Source organism: Nipponia nippon, unplaced genomic scaffold (assembly GCF_047370975.1).
Source record: "Nipponia nippon isolate SJK-2023a ecotype South Korea unplaced genomic scaffold, ASM4737097v1 scaffold_19, whole genome shotgun sequence".
Lineage (NCBI taxonomy): Eukaryota > Metazoa > Chordata > Aves > Pelecaniformes > Threskiornithidae > Nipponia > Nipponia nippon.
Window position 1 is genome coordinate 6,632,280 of NW_028262335.1, and position 18,456 is coordinate 6,650,735.

Below are 18,456 nucleotides of genomic sequence, written 5' to 3' on the forward strand. Positions count from 1 at the left end.
CAGTCATGCATCTCCCCCGCTAAACCAGGAGCAGCCTCACCCATTCAGGTGAAAGCGGATTTGGCAACCACTGAACAGAAGCAGTGGAGCATGAAATACAGGATGAACTTCAGAACCCTCATCAGGGAGGGAAAAAGTAAATTTTCTTTGGATTCAATCAATGATGAAGCAAAACATCAATGCTGTCAGGCAGCTAGTTGAGATTACCACTTCACCTCTGATAAGGATCTCCTTCCCTTGGATGGTATTGCCTGCTGACCTGTCTGCTTCATCTATTTCTTGTATTCTTTGTCGTCCAGCAGCATTTCTGTTTGTACAATTACAACACCCAGCTCAGCTGGGGCTTCTTATATATAGTAAGGCCCCTTCTTCAGTGTTGATTGGAAGACAGGAGATGACAGATCTCTGGTAGTTTGAATAGCATTAAAAAAAGCCTCAGGGATTTAGGAACCAAGAAGGTAAGTCACACTTGCAGAAGGGGAGGTAATATGTGAGTATACAGCAATACTGAAGCGACAGTTGTGAAAGTTACAGGGTTGCACTGCTGATCTCTTAAATGGCAATACTATCCAAGGAGACAGCATGCAGAAACGGCACACACTATTGCAGAATCACCACACCAAAATCCCACAAAACATAACTTTAAAAAATTGCTGGAGAATTGTAAGTGACCTGAAGAGAACGACAGTCATGATTCAATTTCTGGAAACCACGCTTTACAATGAAAGACTTGAGCAGCTCAACTTATTTAGTTTATCCAAGAGAAACAAATAATTTCAAAATATGGTGGACTCTTTTATCACTCGGAATCTTTAAACCTAGAGTGGGTGTGTTTTAAAATGAAATTCTAATAGCGAAACAGAATTAAGGGCTTCATGCAGAATAATTGAGTGAGATGCTCTGCCCTGTGTTATAGAAATAAACTTAGGTCTTCATTAGGCTGTCTTCTGGATTGAAAAAATAAAACACAACAGCAAAAACCACTATAAAACATTAAGACATTCAATTGTGAAGAGAAGAACCAAAAAAGGCATTAAGGGAGAATAAGTTTTAGTCCAGAAGACCTCCCCACAAGCCAGATTCTCTACTGATGTTTAAAACAAGAAAGAAAAAAGGGATGGGGGAGAGAGAAGGAAGGTGGTTTATCTAGGAATGAGAACACAAGCCAGAAATCATGGCCTCCCGTGTTGCTACTCCTGACTCAGCAGGCCCTGCGTAAGTTACTTCACCCCTTTGAGGATTCCCACATTTGCTTTTTCATATGAAGATACCATCACTTGCAGCACTGTGCTGGCGGACGGCAAGAAGACGCAGACAAGATTTTCAGAACGCTGTGGAAGACAGCAGGTGCATCAGCAGAGCACAGCTTAAATTCATTGTTCTGAATACATACAGTCATTAGCAGTCAGTAGTTCCACAAACACAGACTTGTGCCTAACCTACAATGTAATTATTTTTTACATAAAGTTTGATCTTGCAGCTATTACGTGTAGGTATAGGTCAGGAAGACAAAGAACTAGTTATATTTGCAGGCCATGTGACTGCACCCATACAGGCCTCTCCCAGTCAACATCAAGCAATTCATGAACACACGAGGGCAGTAAAGCCCTTGCAAGACACACAGTGTCAGGCAGGGTTAGTATTGCCCAACATTTCTTGTACCCTCTAGAAGGCATTTATCTGTAAAAGACTCATACACAACACTAAGGGCTCTTCCAGGCAACAGATATCACAGAAAGCAATGGAAACACATGACGCCAGGCAAATCAAGACCACATTTCCTTCTCCAAACATAGACTATGATCACAGCTAGAACCAGGTCCTGCTTTAAATCCTCCTTGTGTCAATTCAGAGGGCCTCCCTGAAAACGAAGGCGTTCTGAGGATATACATTGGCTCTGCAGGCAGAACAGGAAATAACAGGGCTACCATTAAATCAGATCACTCCCCGTCTGGCTATACACCGTTCAAGCTGCTCGCCTCTGTAGGCGCATGGAGGAGGCATTATTCCTTACGTACATTTTTGCTCTTGCTATCGGTATTCTGCTGGCTCTGCATACTAGGTAAATACACATAACACAGTAATAAAAGGTTGCCATCCATACGCTACAAAAAGCATTTTGCGCTCCTTCTCTACTTAACTCTTCCACAGTGGGTTTCAAAATGAGATATATAGAATATATATTTCATTCTAACAAAGACAGGGTTTTTTTCTTCCCATCCCCCTTTGAATTCCTCAGTTCTAATACTATTTTTCTAACAATACCTAGCTGGTTTGCAGCAATAGGGAGAAATGTGGGGAAGAAAGAGACAGGAATTGCATTTTTTGGTTTAAAATAAAAAAAAAAAAAAGACAACTTGCTCTTACTGGAATGATGGAGGCCGGGAGTCTCCAATGCCGCCTGTTCTCTCAATGGGTGGCGGAAGGTCAGTGTGGCTCTCGGTGCACTGGGAGCCTGTGTCAGAGTGGGAGCTTTCAGCCAGGACCAGCTGTCAACAGAAAAAAAAAGAAAATTACATACACTTGTACAGGTTTCTCCACTCTGACATAAGGTGTTCAGCCACTGCTCTGCTAAATATTCTGTGAGATCTAAGGGAAACCAGAGGAAAGGAAGTGCTTAGTGTACAGTTGCATGGATTCCTGCCGAACTTCCACAAAATCAGGTTACACTCAATCTGAACATGAAAACATCATCAGCTAGGACATGCACAAAACTCCTGCAAGCATCACAAAATTTTTCTCATCTCAGAACCACCAAGCACACCAGGCAGGGAGTGCACTTTTTCTGTGACTCGTCATTACAGCATTCTCTGAGTTTCCTAAGCAAGCAAGTTGTCAGCATTCCTTGCAAAATGCACGCACACTGTAAGACTGCACACTGAGCCTGGGTTTGCCATGACAAAAATAAAAAGCCAAAGCTGAAACTTGACAGTATGACACCCCAAACATGGTATAATTTCTTATACAAAGACCCTCAAAACCCCCAAAAATTCACACTCTGGTCTGGACCAATCACCAAATCTCAGAGTTGCCGCCATCTCTGTTAAGAGTTGGAATTAAAACCAAAATCCACCGAATCTCAACAGCCATAAACTTTAGGAGGACCAGATTCCTGATGTTCACCATACTTGTGTCTCTGTGTTCATTTTGTCTCTTCATGTTCCCTTAAGGCAGAACTGCAGATATGAAAAGTCACTTTCCAATCATGCCACGAAAACCAGGATATGCAGTGTGCACTCTTCTATAATTCATAATGACCTGAAAACTTTTATAAAACTACACTGTTGTAACCATCACCTTCACAGCTCCTCCGATGCTGACATTTACATTCACGGCAGCTGAAGGTGCCTGGTAACCTGTCGACCTGGGTAGAAGGAAAGGCTGCAGAGCGCCCAGCACTCCCATGGAAATAGGTTAATTGAAGATAGGCTGCAACAATCAATCCTCTCATTACAAACACCAAGCATCTATGTACAGCCTGGTGCGTTTGGGAATTATTATATATTCCAATCCCGTCACAAGGCGGGGTGTAAATTCTTCATATAACAACTAATGCCAGAGCGTATTATTTCTGTATCCTGTCAACATCCTCAGTCATTAATAGGGATGCTCCTGGATAACGAACGGATCACAGGGATGGTCATGGCACACAACAGGTTTACTATACCCAATCTTACTTCCAATAAATTCAGGACAGAAAGACCATCTCCATTCCGTGTGCCTAGTGCGACATCTTCAATCAGCAGATAAATAGACAAGAGAAAGAAGAACGAGTCTCTCTTCCTGTCCCCACCCTCCTGGTTTGCAGCGCACCGTAATACCGTGATTGACAGAGGATCTTGCATTTAACTAAGATCTGATTCTATCCACTTATCTACCAGGTTAGTATCTACTTTTCTGTACTTAAAATAAAATAAAATAAAAAAAAAAAAGACAGAGATGCATCATGTTGAAGTATCCTTTTGTACACGTAGGTGAAACTGATATTTTATTTTTTTTTTTAATCTTACTAGTGCTGGAAAAAGCTCCTGGCTGAAGTGTACACCCAGGAACCAGACAGACAGAGTCCTTTCTCTACCAATGATTCAGTAAATCTTTTATAAGAAAATCAGCATTTGTGCCTCAGTTTCCTAATCCAGAAAGGCAGGATACTACTGATTTTGTACAACTGAGATTAAAATAATTAACACGCCTAAATGCAACTTAAATCCTACGGTAGAAGAACCATACACTGAGTAAAGCACCACTACAAAAAAACAAACAACGTGCACTGGTCCAAGATTCCTTTTAATTTATTGCCGTAAACAGAATGTGGTGATTCCCAATTAGCAGTTCCAGTTCTAATTCAACTCCACCTGCTAGATTAAGTGGTTATTTTTTATTAAAAAGCATAATGGTGGAGAAAGAGTGTCCAGTCCTCTACTGTTCAAACTAGGAAGGCAGATAACCAACATGTTTCGCCCAAAATGAAAACAGAATTCCACCAACTGAAAGACTTGGTTAGTATTTTAAATGACCGTACAAAAATTAGTCTCCCATTAAGCTGGGCATCCTGTGCAGACAAACCCCACCGAGGACCGCCTGCACTTCAAACGGACAAGATCAAGAAGCAGGCAGGGAGGCAGCATTGCCGATACGCCGCACTGAGGGCAAATCGAGGCAAAATGAAGCCACTTGCTCAGCCTCACACAGGTCTATAGCAGTCCCGAAAGCAAATTCAGGCTTCGCACATCCTAATCTAATTCCCTACTTTCCTTGCTATACTTCGAATGTTTTTGCAAGAATGGGGGAAAAACCCCTGCCCAATCAGAAAGTAAGCTAAAATGAATTCATATATTTCAACAGTCCACTGACCACACACAACACTTTCTGGCCACTACCAACAGAAGTTAGACTTGAACTAGTGACCTCGAGGTGAAAAGGTTTATATCCTGTTACCAGTCCCCTGAGACATCTAATCACTTTGCCGAGTCTCTTTGAACAATATGATTATAAGGTCTTTAATTACAGAAATGCTCAAATAACAACATAGATTATTACCTTTCCCTAAGAGGCAACAAGGTCTCAGCTTCCCTCTATTTTTAGCTGGGGAAGAACTAGCCCTATATAAGAGATTCCAATTATAATTGGTTAATTTACCAAGGCCTAATTCTAACATAATCATTAGACAGATGCTAGCTGTTAAAGAAGGGGACGGAGAAGGAGTGAGAACAGGATAGGAGGGGACTGGTGTTCAGGATGCAGTATATTACTCCTAAGAGCCTATACCATAAATATGAGAAGGCAAACACAGACAGACTGTCAAAAAGGAACTGCCTGAAGACAAAACGGTTCTCCAGCACCACGTGGAGCCAGCTGCATTATTCAAACTCTCTTATCACCAAAGCAAGAGCAACAGAGGAAACACTGAAGGGAAAAATAGTGTGAGCTTTCCTAATAACTTGATAATTAAGGTTTCTTTCTTTCAGGTGGGGAAGTTAATGGGAGATGTTTAGAAAGCATGCTGGCATTATGGAGATGCAAGAATGTCTCCGAGCCTGGCTCATTCCCTGAGGAATCTCCGTGCAAGTGCTTTCACTAACAAAATCAATCCAAGAGATAAAAAGAAGAAAAAAGGAAAATAAAAGAAACCGTGTGTAGGCAAGATCTATACATCCCCTCACCCTTCACGTTCTCAACTGTATCAAGCTATGCAAACAAGCACCTGGCCCGAGTTACTTGAAAGGAGGAAAACACGTTCCTTCTTTAAGCCTTTCTGCTGATGGCAACACCTGTCTCAAAGATGCTCTTGATGCAAAAAGAGAGAGGAGCCAACAAGACAAATCCTTTCCATATTTCAGGATATTTGTTTTTAGTATTTCCCTGCTCCTGGAGGAAGAAGTCTTGGCAATGCAGAACCCACTATGAAGGCAAGCCCACCATGCTGACTGAGGGTGCAGACCATCTCGGGAGTGCTGCTGAGCAGAAGCAAAATCCACTGCAGCAAAGCAGCTACGTTGTGAATATTGCCCCTGAGCTGTGATTTCCTGAGGGATAAAGCACTGGGTACCCGCTTCTTATTGACCTTCAGTGGGATTAGAGTCACAAACAGCCTCAGACTATGCCATTACCATTATAAAGGGAAGAGGGCTGCAGAAATTACCCATACTAATCTTTCAGCTGCATTCGGGAAATATACCACTTCAAATCTGAATCAGCTCACTACCAGATACAGAGAACGCGAGACACATACCAACTCAAGAAAAGATACCAGCAATATCTCCTGTTTCCGAGTAGCTTGTTAATCCTAGATAAAGGTCTTTCAGATTTCAAGTAGTAAATCATAAGCGCAACAGCCGTGATAACGCAGTGGCCAATGCAGAACTTTGCATGTTTACCTTCCCAAGTTAAGATCCATGCTGCACTGCCTGTACTGCTGTTGCAGCCTCGCTCAGGCATTTCCACACAAAGTACCCTTACTGTAATTTAGACACATCCTTTAGGGTGAAATGTTTGCCTCTGACGAATAATAGTAAATAAATTAAAAACCCCAAGAGTCTAACAGTTTAAATAGGTTGCCTAACATGATTTTACTCTCATGATAACCAGGACCTGGGAGGTCCTGCAAGAGGACCTGACTCCAGAGTTTTAAGCAAGGGAGCTTGAAGCAATTACGTGGTTAAAACAAGACACAGACTGTCCGGATCTACACCTGGTTACAAGTGAAGCACTCACCCTTCATCAAAGCTTTCATTCTTGACTTACAGATCTCTGTGTTCAAGAGCACTAGAATATAAATGGATGGCTGCAGACCAAATTAACAAAAACACCAGAAAAGAGCATTAGACAAACATTTGTTGTGCTAGAGAAGAAAATCTGCGGCAGAAGATGCCACATACAACAAAATGATTAAGACTGCACTGTCTAGCTGATTTTTCCGAAACATAAAAGGATCAGAAAGGCAGCATAACACCTAACACACTGGAATACTGGACTCAGCTGGAGCTTCGTAGCAAGTTAGCAGCCCTGCCTCTTTCCAGGCACCTCGCAAAATGCCTTTCATTTGACGAGGGTTTGATGGTGACTGCAGGACAGGAGGAATTCTGCGGAGGGTACGCTTGTTGACAGAATTCACGTGTCACTGCCCTGGCTACAGGTGTGGGCACACAGAATTGCTGCTCCCTGCTTTGCTGAGCTAGCTGGCAGATCCTCATTTCTTCCAACAACGAGTGACACTCTAAATCATTAAGTATCCTATCAGCTTTAAGATAAATTGTGTCCTTTTCTTTGGCAAGCTATGGTAGGAATAAAATGCTCCAATATTATACCACTCCAATATTATACCACTTTGAACGGAGAAGACAGCGCACTATTGGACTGCCACATGGACTTCTCACTGTGTTTCTGCAAGAAAAGTAGTGTTAACCCCCGCTTCCCGGCCAGAAGCCAGCCCTGATCAGTGTATTTCACCCATCAAGCTCCCGCTGTGGTTTTGACTGGTGTTTTAATCCATTTCTTTACTTGAACTGTGTTGGTACCGTGTGCTGTTCAAGAGCACGCCTGTGGGCTGCGAAACAGCTGCCGGGTTCCACCCCAAAGGACTGCATTTCAGTGTGAAACGTGGATGTCTTCGGTGCGGTGCACATGGAGGAAAGTAATAAAGAATTGTGGAACTAATTGTAACTGCTGATTCCATTCGTTCCATCATACTGAATGCTGTTTGTTTTTTCAAGGGAGGTCCTACCATCGCGCTCACTACTAACCCTTTCCCGGGAAGTGGAGAAAGCACATCAACCCTGGCATGTTAGAAAGGAATCTTATGTTCTTCTGATATCCCCAGTGATTCCCACACCGCCACTTCCAATTCATGACAGTAAAACCAACAGCGTGCTGTGCAAGTTAGCTACCCTGTGCTGCGGTAACAAAACCTGCAGCCTATTCATTCTGAGAAAAAGTGCCTGTTTCCTTCTGGGCTAGAGAAGGTTACCCAGTATTGCTAGGTACCTGCTAAGAAACAGTTACCTTGGAACTCATTTGCAGAAGTAAGTGTCCAGTTCACTATCTGCGTCACACTGCTCACTTCAGCAACTAGACTTCCAATCTGAAGCCCCAGTACAGGCACAAAAGCAAACCGCACACGAGTCTATTCTGCATGGTCTAAGCAAATTCAAGTGATGGAAGAGCAATTAGTAGGAAGATGGCCGGGCTCCCAAACGCAAGCAAAACTCAAGCTCCCCAGCCAGAGCCACCCAGTGACACCAGGCCGGTGACTGTTCACAGTGCCAGGAGAGCCTTGTTTGCTTCCCATTATTGCTACTGACCTGCAGTGAGCCCTTGGATCAATTCCTTCACCTCTCTGTAGCTCCATTTCCCTTTTTCTCCTCTATACCACATTTGCTTACGCTTTTCACGTAATTACCCAAGGACTGCCTGTTACAGCGCTCAGCACTCAGCAGACATCTTAGCAAACTACAGGCACGAAGGCAGCTCAAGGAGTCAGTCTGTTCAACGTCATGGCTGAGGACACCAGACAATAAGAACCAGAGTGGGAAGGGGAAAGAGCGAACGCTGGTACACTCGGCTCTCATATTCTCATGTGGCTAAATATTTGTTAGTCTACCAGCATGAAAACTACAATATTTAAATTCTCACTGTTACTGAGAGCAGCAGCAGCTCTTGGTACTTCTCTCAGCTCAGGGAGAGGTGAGGGATTAATAACAGTAACTAAAGAAATACCCCAAAAGAGCCATTTGTCTTTTTGACAGCAACTTCAGAACAGCCACATTCATCTACAAGTTGAAAGTAATTATCTCCTATAAAGTCACAGACATCTCAAATCCCAAATCAAAGCTTCAGAGACATGGCCCATTATCCACACGAAGGCTGCTCCCGAAGGGCCAATTGCACAAAAGGAATTACTGATGAGGCCCGTTATTCCACCAGGAATTCTGTCAAAGGCAACGGGACTCCACATTGCTAGAAGGCCTGCAAAAGCCTATCAGGAACGTGATGTTTATTTTAGTAATGAGAAATTGTCTATGCCGGGCAGATTAGGCTTCCCCCTTTTTTCCTGCTGAAAACTACAGTACATTTGTTCGGGGTTTGGTCCAACCACGACCGCAGATACTCAGAGAATACAGGATCAAGCTTATATAGCCTGGAAATCAGAAGCTGTAACGGGCTAAAAGGAACAACTTTAAGAAAACTGTGGCTGCCAGGTGAAGGGTGACCTTCTTCAGTGTTCAGAGACAGAAAGATGCAGACTGGGTTTCAAAATAAAATTGTCAATTCTATCTATTATCAGCTGCCACCTTCTATCATTTTAGAGAAGATACTGTATCTTCATGACATATAATATCTCAGATTACTCCCAGATTCTGTTAAGCATCTCAGGTGTTTGTTTATGACACGGTATAGCAGGCTAGCTGTGAAACAAATTCAAGTTCCTTGACTGCCACTTTGCAGCAAGTTCTCTTTAAGCACAGGATCACCTGCCTCTTGGAGAACACGTGGGGTAAGAACCGGAGGGAAAAAAAGGATCTGCAACCCTATAATCCTATTTCCACGTCTCACTCTTCCAGATTTTTTCAGCAGGTTGGTGACTGCTTTTCTGAGAGCTTACGCATTCCTCACCCCAGCTAAAAACAGGTACCTGTGTACATCAGAGCAATGCAGAGACCTGGGCTGAGTGTACCCACGCTTCTGCCAACGACAGCAAGCACTTCTGCCACGCGGCTAAGGAAGTAACATTTCCTGACAGGCCTTTCCTCCACCTAGTGCTGATCACAGTCAGAAACAGGACAGCATCTTTCAATTCAAACTTGGATTAAATCTAATCTGAGAATTCTTGTGCGTATCAGACCAGAACCACCCAACATTACTTTAGCGAAGAGAAGACCCACAAGATCGTAGAGCTTTGAAGCTTCCTCATTCAGCACATTCTTTCATTTTTTCTTCAAGTCCCCCATCCTTCATGGTTACCTGGTTGCTTCTTCCCCATCTCTTGCTCATAGAGATCCCAGCACTCCAGCCCCAGCTGCCCCTTAGAGGAATTTCATTCTCCTAGACTAGGACTCAGATCCTTCCTTAATAACCCATTCAGGTACCTTAAAGCTTAGCAATGTTTTCAGTGATCCTGCCTCCCTTCTTTATAAGCTCTAAACATCTTGGAAGAAGATACAATACTGTGTTAATATCCTCTTCACTTTGGGTCAGATTTCATGCACAGCGCTCTATTTTCTCCTGTGTGGTAATTCAGTCTATCAGCAGATGAACGAGGCTGTACATAACCTGTGAGGAGAAGGAACACGGCCTGACATCAGTTCGTTTCATATATAAGAAATCAACAAGGATCTGCTCCTGTGGATTTTCATTCACGGCCTCAGCTCAGCACTGAAAGGCAACAATGCGCTTTGCTGAAGATCATTTAACACTGAAGCTCCTGCGTTGCCTTGTGTGACAGAAGACTAAATGGTTCTACCCAACAATTTTAATTGCAATTGCAAATACAGTGTCTAAAAAGCTTACGTACAAACAAGACAAGTATTATCTGTTGGCACCCAGATAATAGAGAAGAAGAAAAAAAAAGAGAGAGGAAGACTGGCAGAAGGCTCTGACATCACTGCCAGCCAATAGGAGAAAGTGCACATTCCCAGCAGCCAGTCAGGGAATTGTTCCCAGATGTTGCAAAGCCTTCCTAAAAAACACAGATAACAGCCAACCCACGTTGTGCAGACTGCTGGCAGAGGCCACCCGGCTGGCTCCGATCTGGCAGCAACCACAAGCCAATTCTTTCCACGTTCCCAGCTTCCACTGGGAGGCTGTCCCTGGCCCGTGCAAAGGGAACAGAAAAACATTTTAAGCTTTTGCAAAAAGCCTGAAGGTAACATATTCTTTTCCGTGAAAGCTATTTTTCCAAATTGCCCAGTAAGGACCTGAACCTGAAAAAACCACAAATGCATGAATAATTTCACTCAGGTAAGCAGTCCCAAAGAACTCAAATTATCCTGAGAAAAATTGTATCCTATGGGGTGTGTGGGGGTGTGTGTGTGTCTGTGTGTGTGTGTCTTAGCAGAACAGGCACATGCATCAGCTATTTTTTGCAGAAGATGTGTTTGTGTAATCACTACTAGATGAAGAACTCTGCCATACAATTAATGCTAGTCTCTATATTGTTGAAAAACCTCAAGGTCAAGCACTGAAAAGGAATCTAGTAAGTAGTAGCCCTCTGTCCCAAATTATTTAGTCCTTAAAAAACAAAACAAAACCCACCCCAAAATTGAAAGGACAAGATCTAAGATGTGGAGGAGAAAAACAAGCAGGACACAGGAGGGATGGGGTGGAGGTTTAAATAGTTAATTAAGAGCAGTGATTCTAATTCAATACTAATCTAGCCATACATCGGGTTCCCAGGGCAGCAAAAGTTAGCAACAACTGAAGACTTGCAGGTCCTCCCTTGAACATTTCCCCCCACGGAAATCAGTCCTGCATATGACACCAAGATCAAAGGTCCTACCTATGACAAATAGAAGGATTCAAATGTTATTAAAAAAGATGAAAAATCTCAAATTTCTAAATGTCAGTCATCTTGTAAACTTCACATCAGTCAAGAGAGGAGGTGCAGGGGAAGAGACAGCTAAGCTAGATCGTGGGCACTTCATGTTCCAATTTTAAGTATGTCATCTTGATGTGAAATCCGTATACATTGCAGTAATTCACAGTGAGGACGACATTCATCACAGATGGTTTTCTGAAAGAATCCCAAGCTGTCTGCTACCAACTGATGCACATTTTATAACACAGGAGACAAAGAAAGCTCAGGCCCATCACGTTAAAAACCAGAAAATAAAATAGCCCTGCCCAAAACAGTTTTTCCAAAAGGTAAAGACCAGCTTTGCTAGCCTTGAAATATACGTATGCAATTATCTGTTAAGTTCCAGTGAATAGGATATTAAAGGGTTCAAAACTGTGAACAATTATCTTAGAGTAAGATTTACATAAAACTCCTCCAGTAATTAGCAGCAAATAGAGGCAGATAAGCACTGCAATTTTATGGGTGTTAGTGTGGAAAAAGTAATTTGCAATTCGTAATGCAGGTCAGGCACAGATGTTTCAGCTGATTGTTCAGCAGCGGCAACAGCCCCTGTCAACATCATCTGCAAAAGGTGCACTGCGTGGTCTCGAACAGAGCTATAAACTGAATCCAAACTAGTGGGATAGGCATATAAATTTGGAAACAAGCTGATGGGTGGGAAGGGAGGAAAGAGTCTAAGTCTTCTGAAGCAATATATCTATCCATACTACCTGCAACGATCTATGCTGTCTCTGCCTCCGCTGAGATATATGGGTTTATAATGCATTATGTCGTTTGCTGCTGAGCAGCAGTGTGAAAAGCCTACGCTGCTATAGCACACTCACAACTGGCTCTACAGTACATATTCTCTGAAACAATTAATTTCAGCCACACATCTAAATTTTGCTTTTAGAACTTTGCAAGAGCACCATTCTCACTGTTAGACACTTGGCTACCGACTCAGACTGAACCGATTCGTGTGTGTTACATTCCTGGGTTGGCATTAAGAGGAAAAATTATTTCACCGTTTATCATCGAACTAAAGTTATTTCACCTAAGGAAGAAAGGCAAACTGAACTCATTTTTCTCCTAAAGAAAAGACATAAGAAATGAAGGAGGGATTGTGTTCTGACTTGGGAAAACCAAATTTGTCTTTATATTGTCTATTAAAGGTAGAAACTGCCTTAGTCTTATCACTACAGAGGATGATGTAAGTATCAGAAAAGCTACAGAAAAAGCAGTGAATTGTTCACAGAGCAGCTGACGTTGCAATGGGCCTCTGGAGGTTGCCCAGTCCAACCGCCCCGCTCAAAGCAGGGTCAGCTAGAGCAAGCTGCTAAGGACCTTGTTCGGTCAGGTTTTAGGTATCTCCAAGCATGAAGACTGCACATCTCTGGGAAAGCTGTGGTTTACCACCCTCAGTGGAAAACAGGTTTTTTTATGTTTGAACGGAATTTCCTTTACTTCAATTTGAGCCTATTGTCTCTTGTCTTGTCACTAGCGCTGTTGAGAAAGTCTGGCTCTGTCTTCTTTACTTCCCCCATCAGGTATTGATACACATCGATAAGATCTCCCCAAGCCTTCTCTTCTTGAAGTTACACAGTCCCAGCTCTCTCACCTTCTCCTTGTATGTCAGATGCTCTTGTCCCTTAACCATCTTCAAGGCCCTTTGCTAGACTTGCTCCGGGGTGTCCAGGCCTCCCTTGTTCTGGGGAGCCCAGAAGCGGACGCTGCACTTCGGATGTGTCCTCACTAGTGCCGGCTAGAGGGGAAGGATTACCTCGGTCAAACTGCCGGCAATGCCCTTCCTGAGCCAGCCCAGGATGCTGCCGAGCTGCTTTGCTGCAAAGGCCCGTTGCTGGCTGTCCTGCTTTCAGGTAGGACGGAGTTAATTTTCTTCTTAGTAGCTGGCGTAGTGCTGTGGCTTGGATTTAGGATGAGAATAATGTTGATAACACCCTGATGCCTGAGTTGCTGCTAAGTAGTGTTTATACTGGTCAGGGACTTTCCAGCTCCCCATGCCCTGCCCGGTGCAGAAGAAGCTGGGGGGGCACAGCCAGGATGGCTGGCCCAGACTGGCCCAAGGGCTACTGCATACCCTATGGCGTCGTGCCCAGTATATAAAGCTGGGGGAAGAAGAAGGAAGGGGAGGACGTTCGGAGTGATGGCGTTTGTCTTCCCAAGTCACCGTTACGCGTAATGGAGCCCTGCTTTCCTGGGGATGGCTGAGCACCTGCCCGCCGATGGGAAGTGGTGAATGAATTCCTTGGTTTGCTTTGCTTGCGTGCGCAGGTTTTGCTTTCCCTATTAAGCTGTCTTTATCTCAACCCACGAGTTTTCTCAGTTTTACCTTTCCGATTCTCTCCCCCATCCCACTGTGGGGGGAGTGAGAGGCTGGGTGGGGTGAGTGGCTGGCTGGGGTTAAACCATGACACTGGCTCACAGTCAGCTTGCTGTCCACCAGGACCACCATTAAAGGTTTAAGAAAGTAAAATGTTAAGTTTTTTAAAAGCTACCTTCAACTTGAACTTGCCTATACACTCATTTTAAAAAACTAGCTAGAAGGAAGATTTTAAGATTAAGTAGACAGACGATGAGATGTCTGCTGCCAGTTGCAGAAGACTTTCTACATGACCTTGAAGGGAAAGAAAAAACCCATATAAAAAAAAAACACCTTCTGTGTCTCAGTTCCCACCCATAATGTGGAAAAAGCAAATAGTTGTGACATACAAAGAAAATACAAGATTGAGGTCTCTAGATCAGCAATCGTGTCTCCCACCATGCACATGTGCAGTGCATGGCACAAGGAGAAAGAAAGGAGCGGAGACATTCATCTTGGTTGCAGCCTCCAAGCCAAACTGTAATGTAAAAGGTAGGAATTGGTGGGAAGATTTGAAACAAGGTACAAATCCTTGGAGCAAGGATTCTGCATTCTTCTACACTGGGAAAGCAGCCAGCAACCTATACTGGAACAGGAATCACAATAAATTTACTTCATTCTTAAAATGCATTTCAGAAATTGTAACGTTTCTCAGAAATTAAAATAGTAACAGTCACAGAATTAAAACCTAACATTTAACTCGTGTGTGTGTGGGTACATATATATATTCTTATTCTGATCTTACTGTTCTTTATATATTCCTGTTTTTCAGCTGAAAAACAGAAAAGGCATGTATTTTCATATTTCATAGTATTTAAGAAGCTGGGAATTCAGCTCTCAACTTGGATCAAATCTCAGATCAAATCTCAGATCAAATGCCCTTGGGTTTTTGGCTGGGAGATGGAAGGAGGAAGAGGTTAAAGAATTGGGATGTAAAGGGGAACGAAATAATCCACATCCTTATTCATGTGGAATAGTTTGGGGTTGGGGGTTTGTTTTTGCTTAAACGCCGAGAACACTGGCCCTTGTTGGAACAACCTGAGTCATATTTCGCTGCACAGAAGAGCCCGAATAGCGTGTACAAGTTTGGAATGAATCATCGGTGTATTGAATCACCAATGCAAAAGATACATTCTTTAGCTAGACCGCATCGATAAAAACAAACACTACCATGCTCCTGAATGCACTGGGAAGAAGAGACCGAGCTCAGGGATGCAGAAGGCAAGCCGAATATCAACCTGTTGTTTGAATTAATATTTATCAGTTCAGCAGCATGGGAGAAAGGGGAAGAAACCGGGAGGGACTGACACTGAGGAGCAAATACAGTGCAAGTGTTACACGCTGAGAAGGAGGAAAGGGGTTCTCAGGATTAATTTGCTCTCCTGATAAGAGCTACTCTTCATTTCTGCTCCTTTGCTTTTAAAACAGATGCTGTTCTCACACTATGGCAACATAAATGACATCTTCATACCCTTTTTTTATCTGAAGCTTTTGGGATGCTCTCTTCAGCTTGTTAATTACACACGAAATCCCTTCTTGTACAACCTATTCCCATACTGTCAGAACACCATGCTATAGCCCACAGTAATCCTTGGACTGAAGACAAAAACAGCACCACCAACATTCATAGCTCAAGCGTATCCCGAAAGTAGCATACTCAGCAGCATTGAGCCCTTCAGCCATCTCCAGCCCCTCAAAGAAAAAAGGACCTCATACCACACCAGTGCCCATTAGCACATACGTTCAGCCTTGACTCGGAGAAGTTAACACCACCGTATGCTCAGTTCCCGTACAGGAATGGTCGTAAGCCAACAACCTCATTAAGAAAGAACCTTGCGCTGTCTCCCACAGCACTCTAGGTGCACCATCAGGTCTCAAAGACCACGGTTGGTTGGTTGGTTGGTTGGTTAAACATTAATTTTATTCTCTAATGCCAGTGATTTTATTCCAGAGAATGAATACTTCTTTTGACAACCAATTTACTCCTCCATGGAGCACAACACATGGGGATCTCCCCTTCTTTGTGAAGGCAAGTAGGCAGATCCCCGTTGTGTTCATTTCTTTCCCTTGAGCACTGCCCAGCAGCGCAGGTTTATATCAGCGTAACTTTGCTTTGAAACACTCATCCGTTTTCAAACCAAGGCATTTAGTTGCCTAACACCCACTGCTGGGTGGAAATACATGGCTAAGTTCTAGGAACTTCTAGGAACACTTTAAAGTCACACTGTAATAACCAGTGTGACTGGTCAGCAGCTATTGCTGCTGAGTCAAAAGGTTGGAGCACAAAGGCCAAAAACAAGGTACAGAGGTCCTACCAAAAAAAGTAGCTTTTCCTTCTGAATGCATTTCCCAGAGACAAAACAGCTAACTTTTCAGAGAGTACGGACTGAAGGGAGAACATTCTCCCAATTTTTAAGACCTCAGTTTAATACAAAATCTAATAAGCACTTAATATTCTGTACACATTTGGGTGTGTAGGAGGACTAAGGTTAAGTTCATGCATTAGAAAGCTATGCGCTTTGCTTGCCTAATACTAAGAACCTGTTGGGACTACACAGTTGCCAGAGTCCAAGTGCCTTAAAATGGAAAGCAATTTTAGAGCAGAAAGAAGTGATAATATCGTATGATACAGCTGAGCTCAATTCATCTGCCAGCCCTTGCCCTCACATGAGCAACATTTTCAGCTGCTTAGAACCCAGCAGGGGCTGTATTTGATGAACCATAAGGCATCACTACTTAAGAACAATCTCCCAATCAAACTGATGTTTAAAAGATATATTGCACTTTCCTTACACAATAATAGAATGCAGACGTGCACTCTACTGCGGGCAACAGCATGCAATCGATACTGTATTTGATTTTACAGTGAAAGCACACATAATCCTGTCTACACAAAGTCAGGCTTAGAACCTACCCAGCACGATTATATGCAAGGCCCAGACAGATTTCCTTATCCTGTATAACTTCGGTGACTGGGATACTGAAATATCTTAGGGCTACTCGCAAACATGTGAGCAGAATCTTCAACTCCTAAAATCAGCATAGGACTGGAGAAATAGATGGACACATGGCAGTTCATTCCAACTGAGAATCTCAAGTAGCCTCAGTTGTCCTAACTGTGCAGTTGGAAAAAACTCTTGTAAACCAACTTTCCTACTACTACTTTCTTGCTTACCTTCATCCTACCAGAAATAGGAAGACTGCAAGCATATATCCAAACACATATCCAGTGCTGAAAGGCTGTCTCTAGTTACTTCGGCAGAGCTCTCATATCATGGCACTGTGATTTCTAGCCCTACTTGCATCACTTGTTGAAGCCAAGCCCTTAACAAAACATCATTTCATACTCGAGTCAGACTTGAGTTTTGGGGAAAACATACAATTCTTCTTGTCCTCTATTGTGTTCCCGATACCAAAGATTGTAAGGTCAGCTTGAAAGAGGATATTAAAATCACAGACTATGTTCCAAATGCTTTTTTGATGTTAAAATCTGAAACACTAGTGCCCTCTTTTCTGCCTAAAGCTGCACAACCACTCTAATCAACCTTCACAGTGGTAAACCTCCTATCCCCAGGCAGAGAAGTATGTTCACGTAACGGCCAAACACCAAATTTATCTGTGTGTTTATCTGTGCCTCAAACATAACCTGAAGGTGGGAATTACTGTATTTCACACAGTAACCCTGGGGAGCAACACACTTTTATTGCATCTTCATTAAGTAGATCATAACCCGACTAAAGAACTCGGCATGTGGAGAAGCGACCAACTGTTATAGTAACAGCACAGATGGACGCTGCTGTTCAGCACTCAGCTCAGCACGGAGTGCAGGTCACCTGTTCATTAAACTGGAAGCAACCCGAAGGGCCGTGTAACACTTAGGAGACAGTAATTAATAACTACAGTTAGGTGACAAACAAATATCAGGGCATATTGGAGAAATTAACACATTAAAAACAGACAACAGAAAGAATAAGGGAGATGTGACCTGCTGAGCAGCACAGTAACTGGGATGAACAGCTGGATCAGTGACCTCCTCTGTAACCGGACAAATTACTTACAGCCCAAATTCCTCTGCCCTGCTTATTTTTCCAAAGCTATAAATTTTTGTGTCATTTTACTGAATGCATGCACAATGTTTAGCTCAGAGATTTAAACCTCATTCAAACCTTCCAGGCACTACCACAATACTGATACATTGAAATTAAAATAACATAACCAAAATCCCCTAGAATATCACATTTAGCTGTCTTTGAAGAAGTTGTTTTGGCTATTTAGTGACAGTACTAAAACTCAATGCTTCGGCAGAACTCTATTAACTGTGTAACACAGACAAAAGTGTGCTTCCACGCTCCTACCAACAGCAAGCTGGCTGTTACGTTTAACCTTATGTTGTGGGACCATTTTTTAAATTTTTTTTTAAACAAGGATTAGACCTTGGGTCTTACTGGTTTCAACAAAAGGTAAGCAGGTAAATGTTTTTAGAAGTCCAGCCTTATTTTGCGAGGTTTTACAGCATTATTTCAGA

At 42.9% G+C, this 18,456-nt stretch overlaps 1 protein-coding gene across 3 annotated transcripts in view; it reads right to left on the reverse strand.

Annotated features, from left to right (window-relative positions):
• DVL1 (dishevelled segment polarity protein 1) overlaps window positions 1-18,456 on the reverse strand; it is a 106,804-nt gene that overhangs the window by 48,598 nt on the left and 39,750 nt on the right. For all 3 annotated transcript variants that reach the window (XM_009460906.2, XM_009460907.2, XM_087755458.1), the window contains exon 3: window positions 2,368-2,489. In XM_009460906.2, the coding sequence (XP_009459181.1) occupies window positions 2,368-2,489 (122 nt within the window). The remainder of the gene's footprint in view (window positions 1-2,367; window positions 2,490-18,456) is intronic.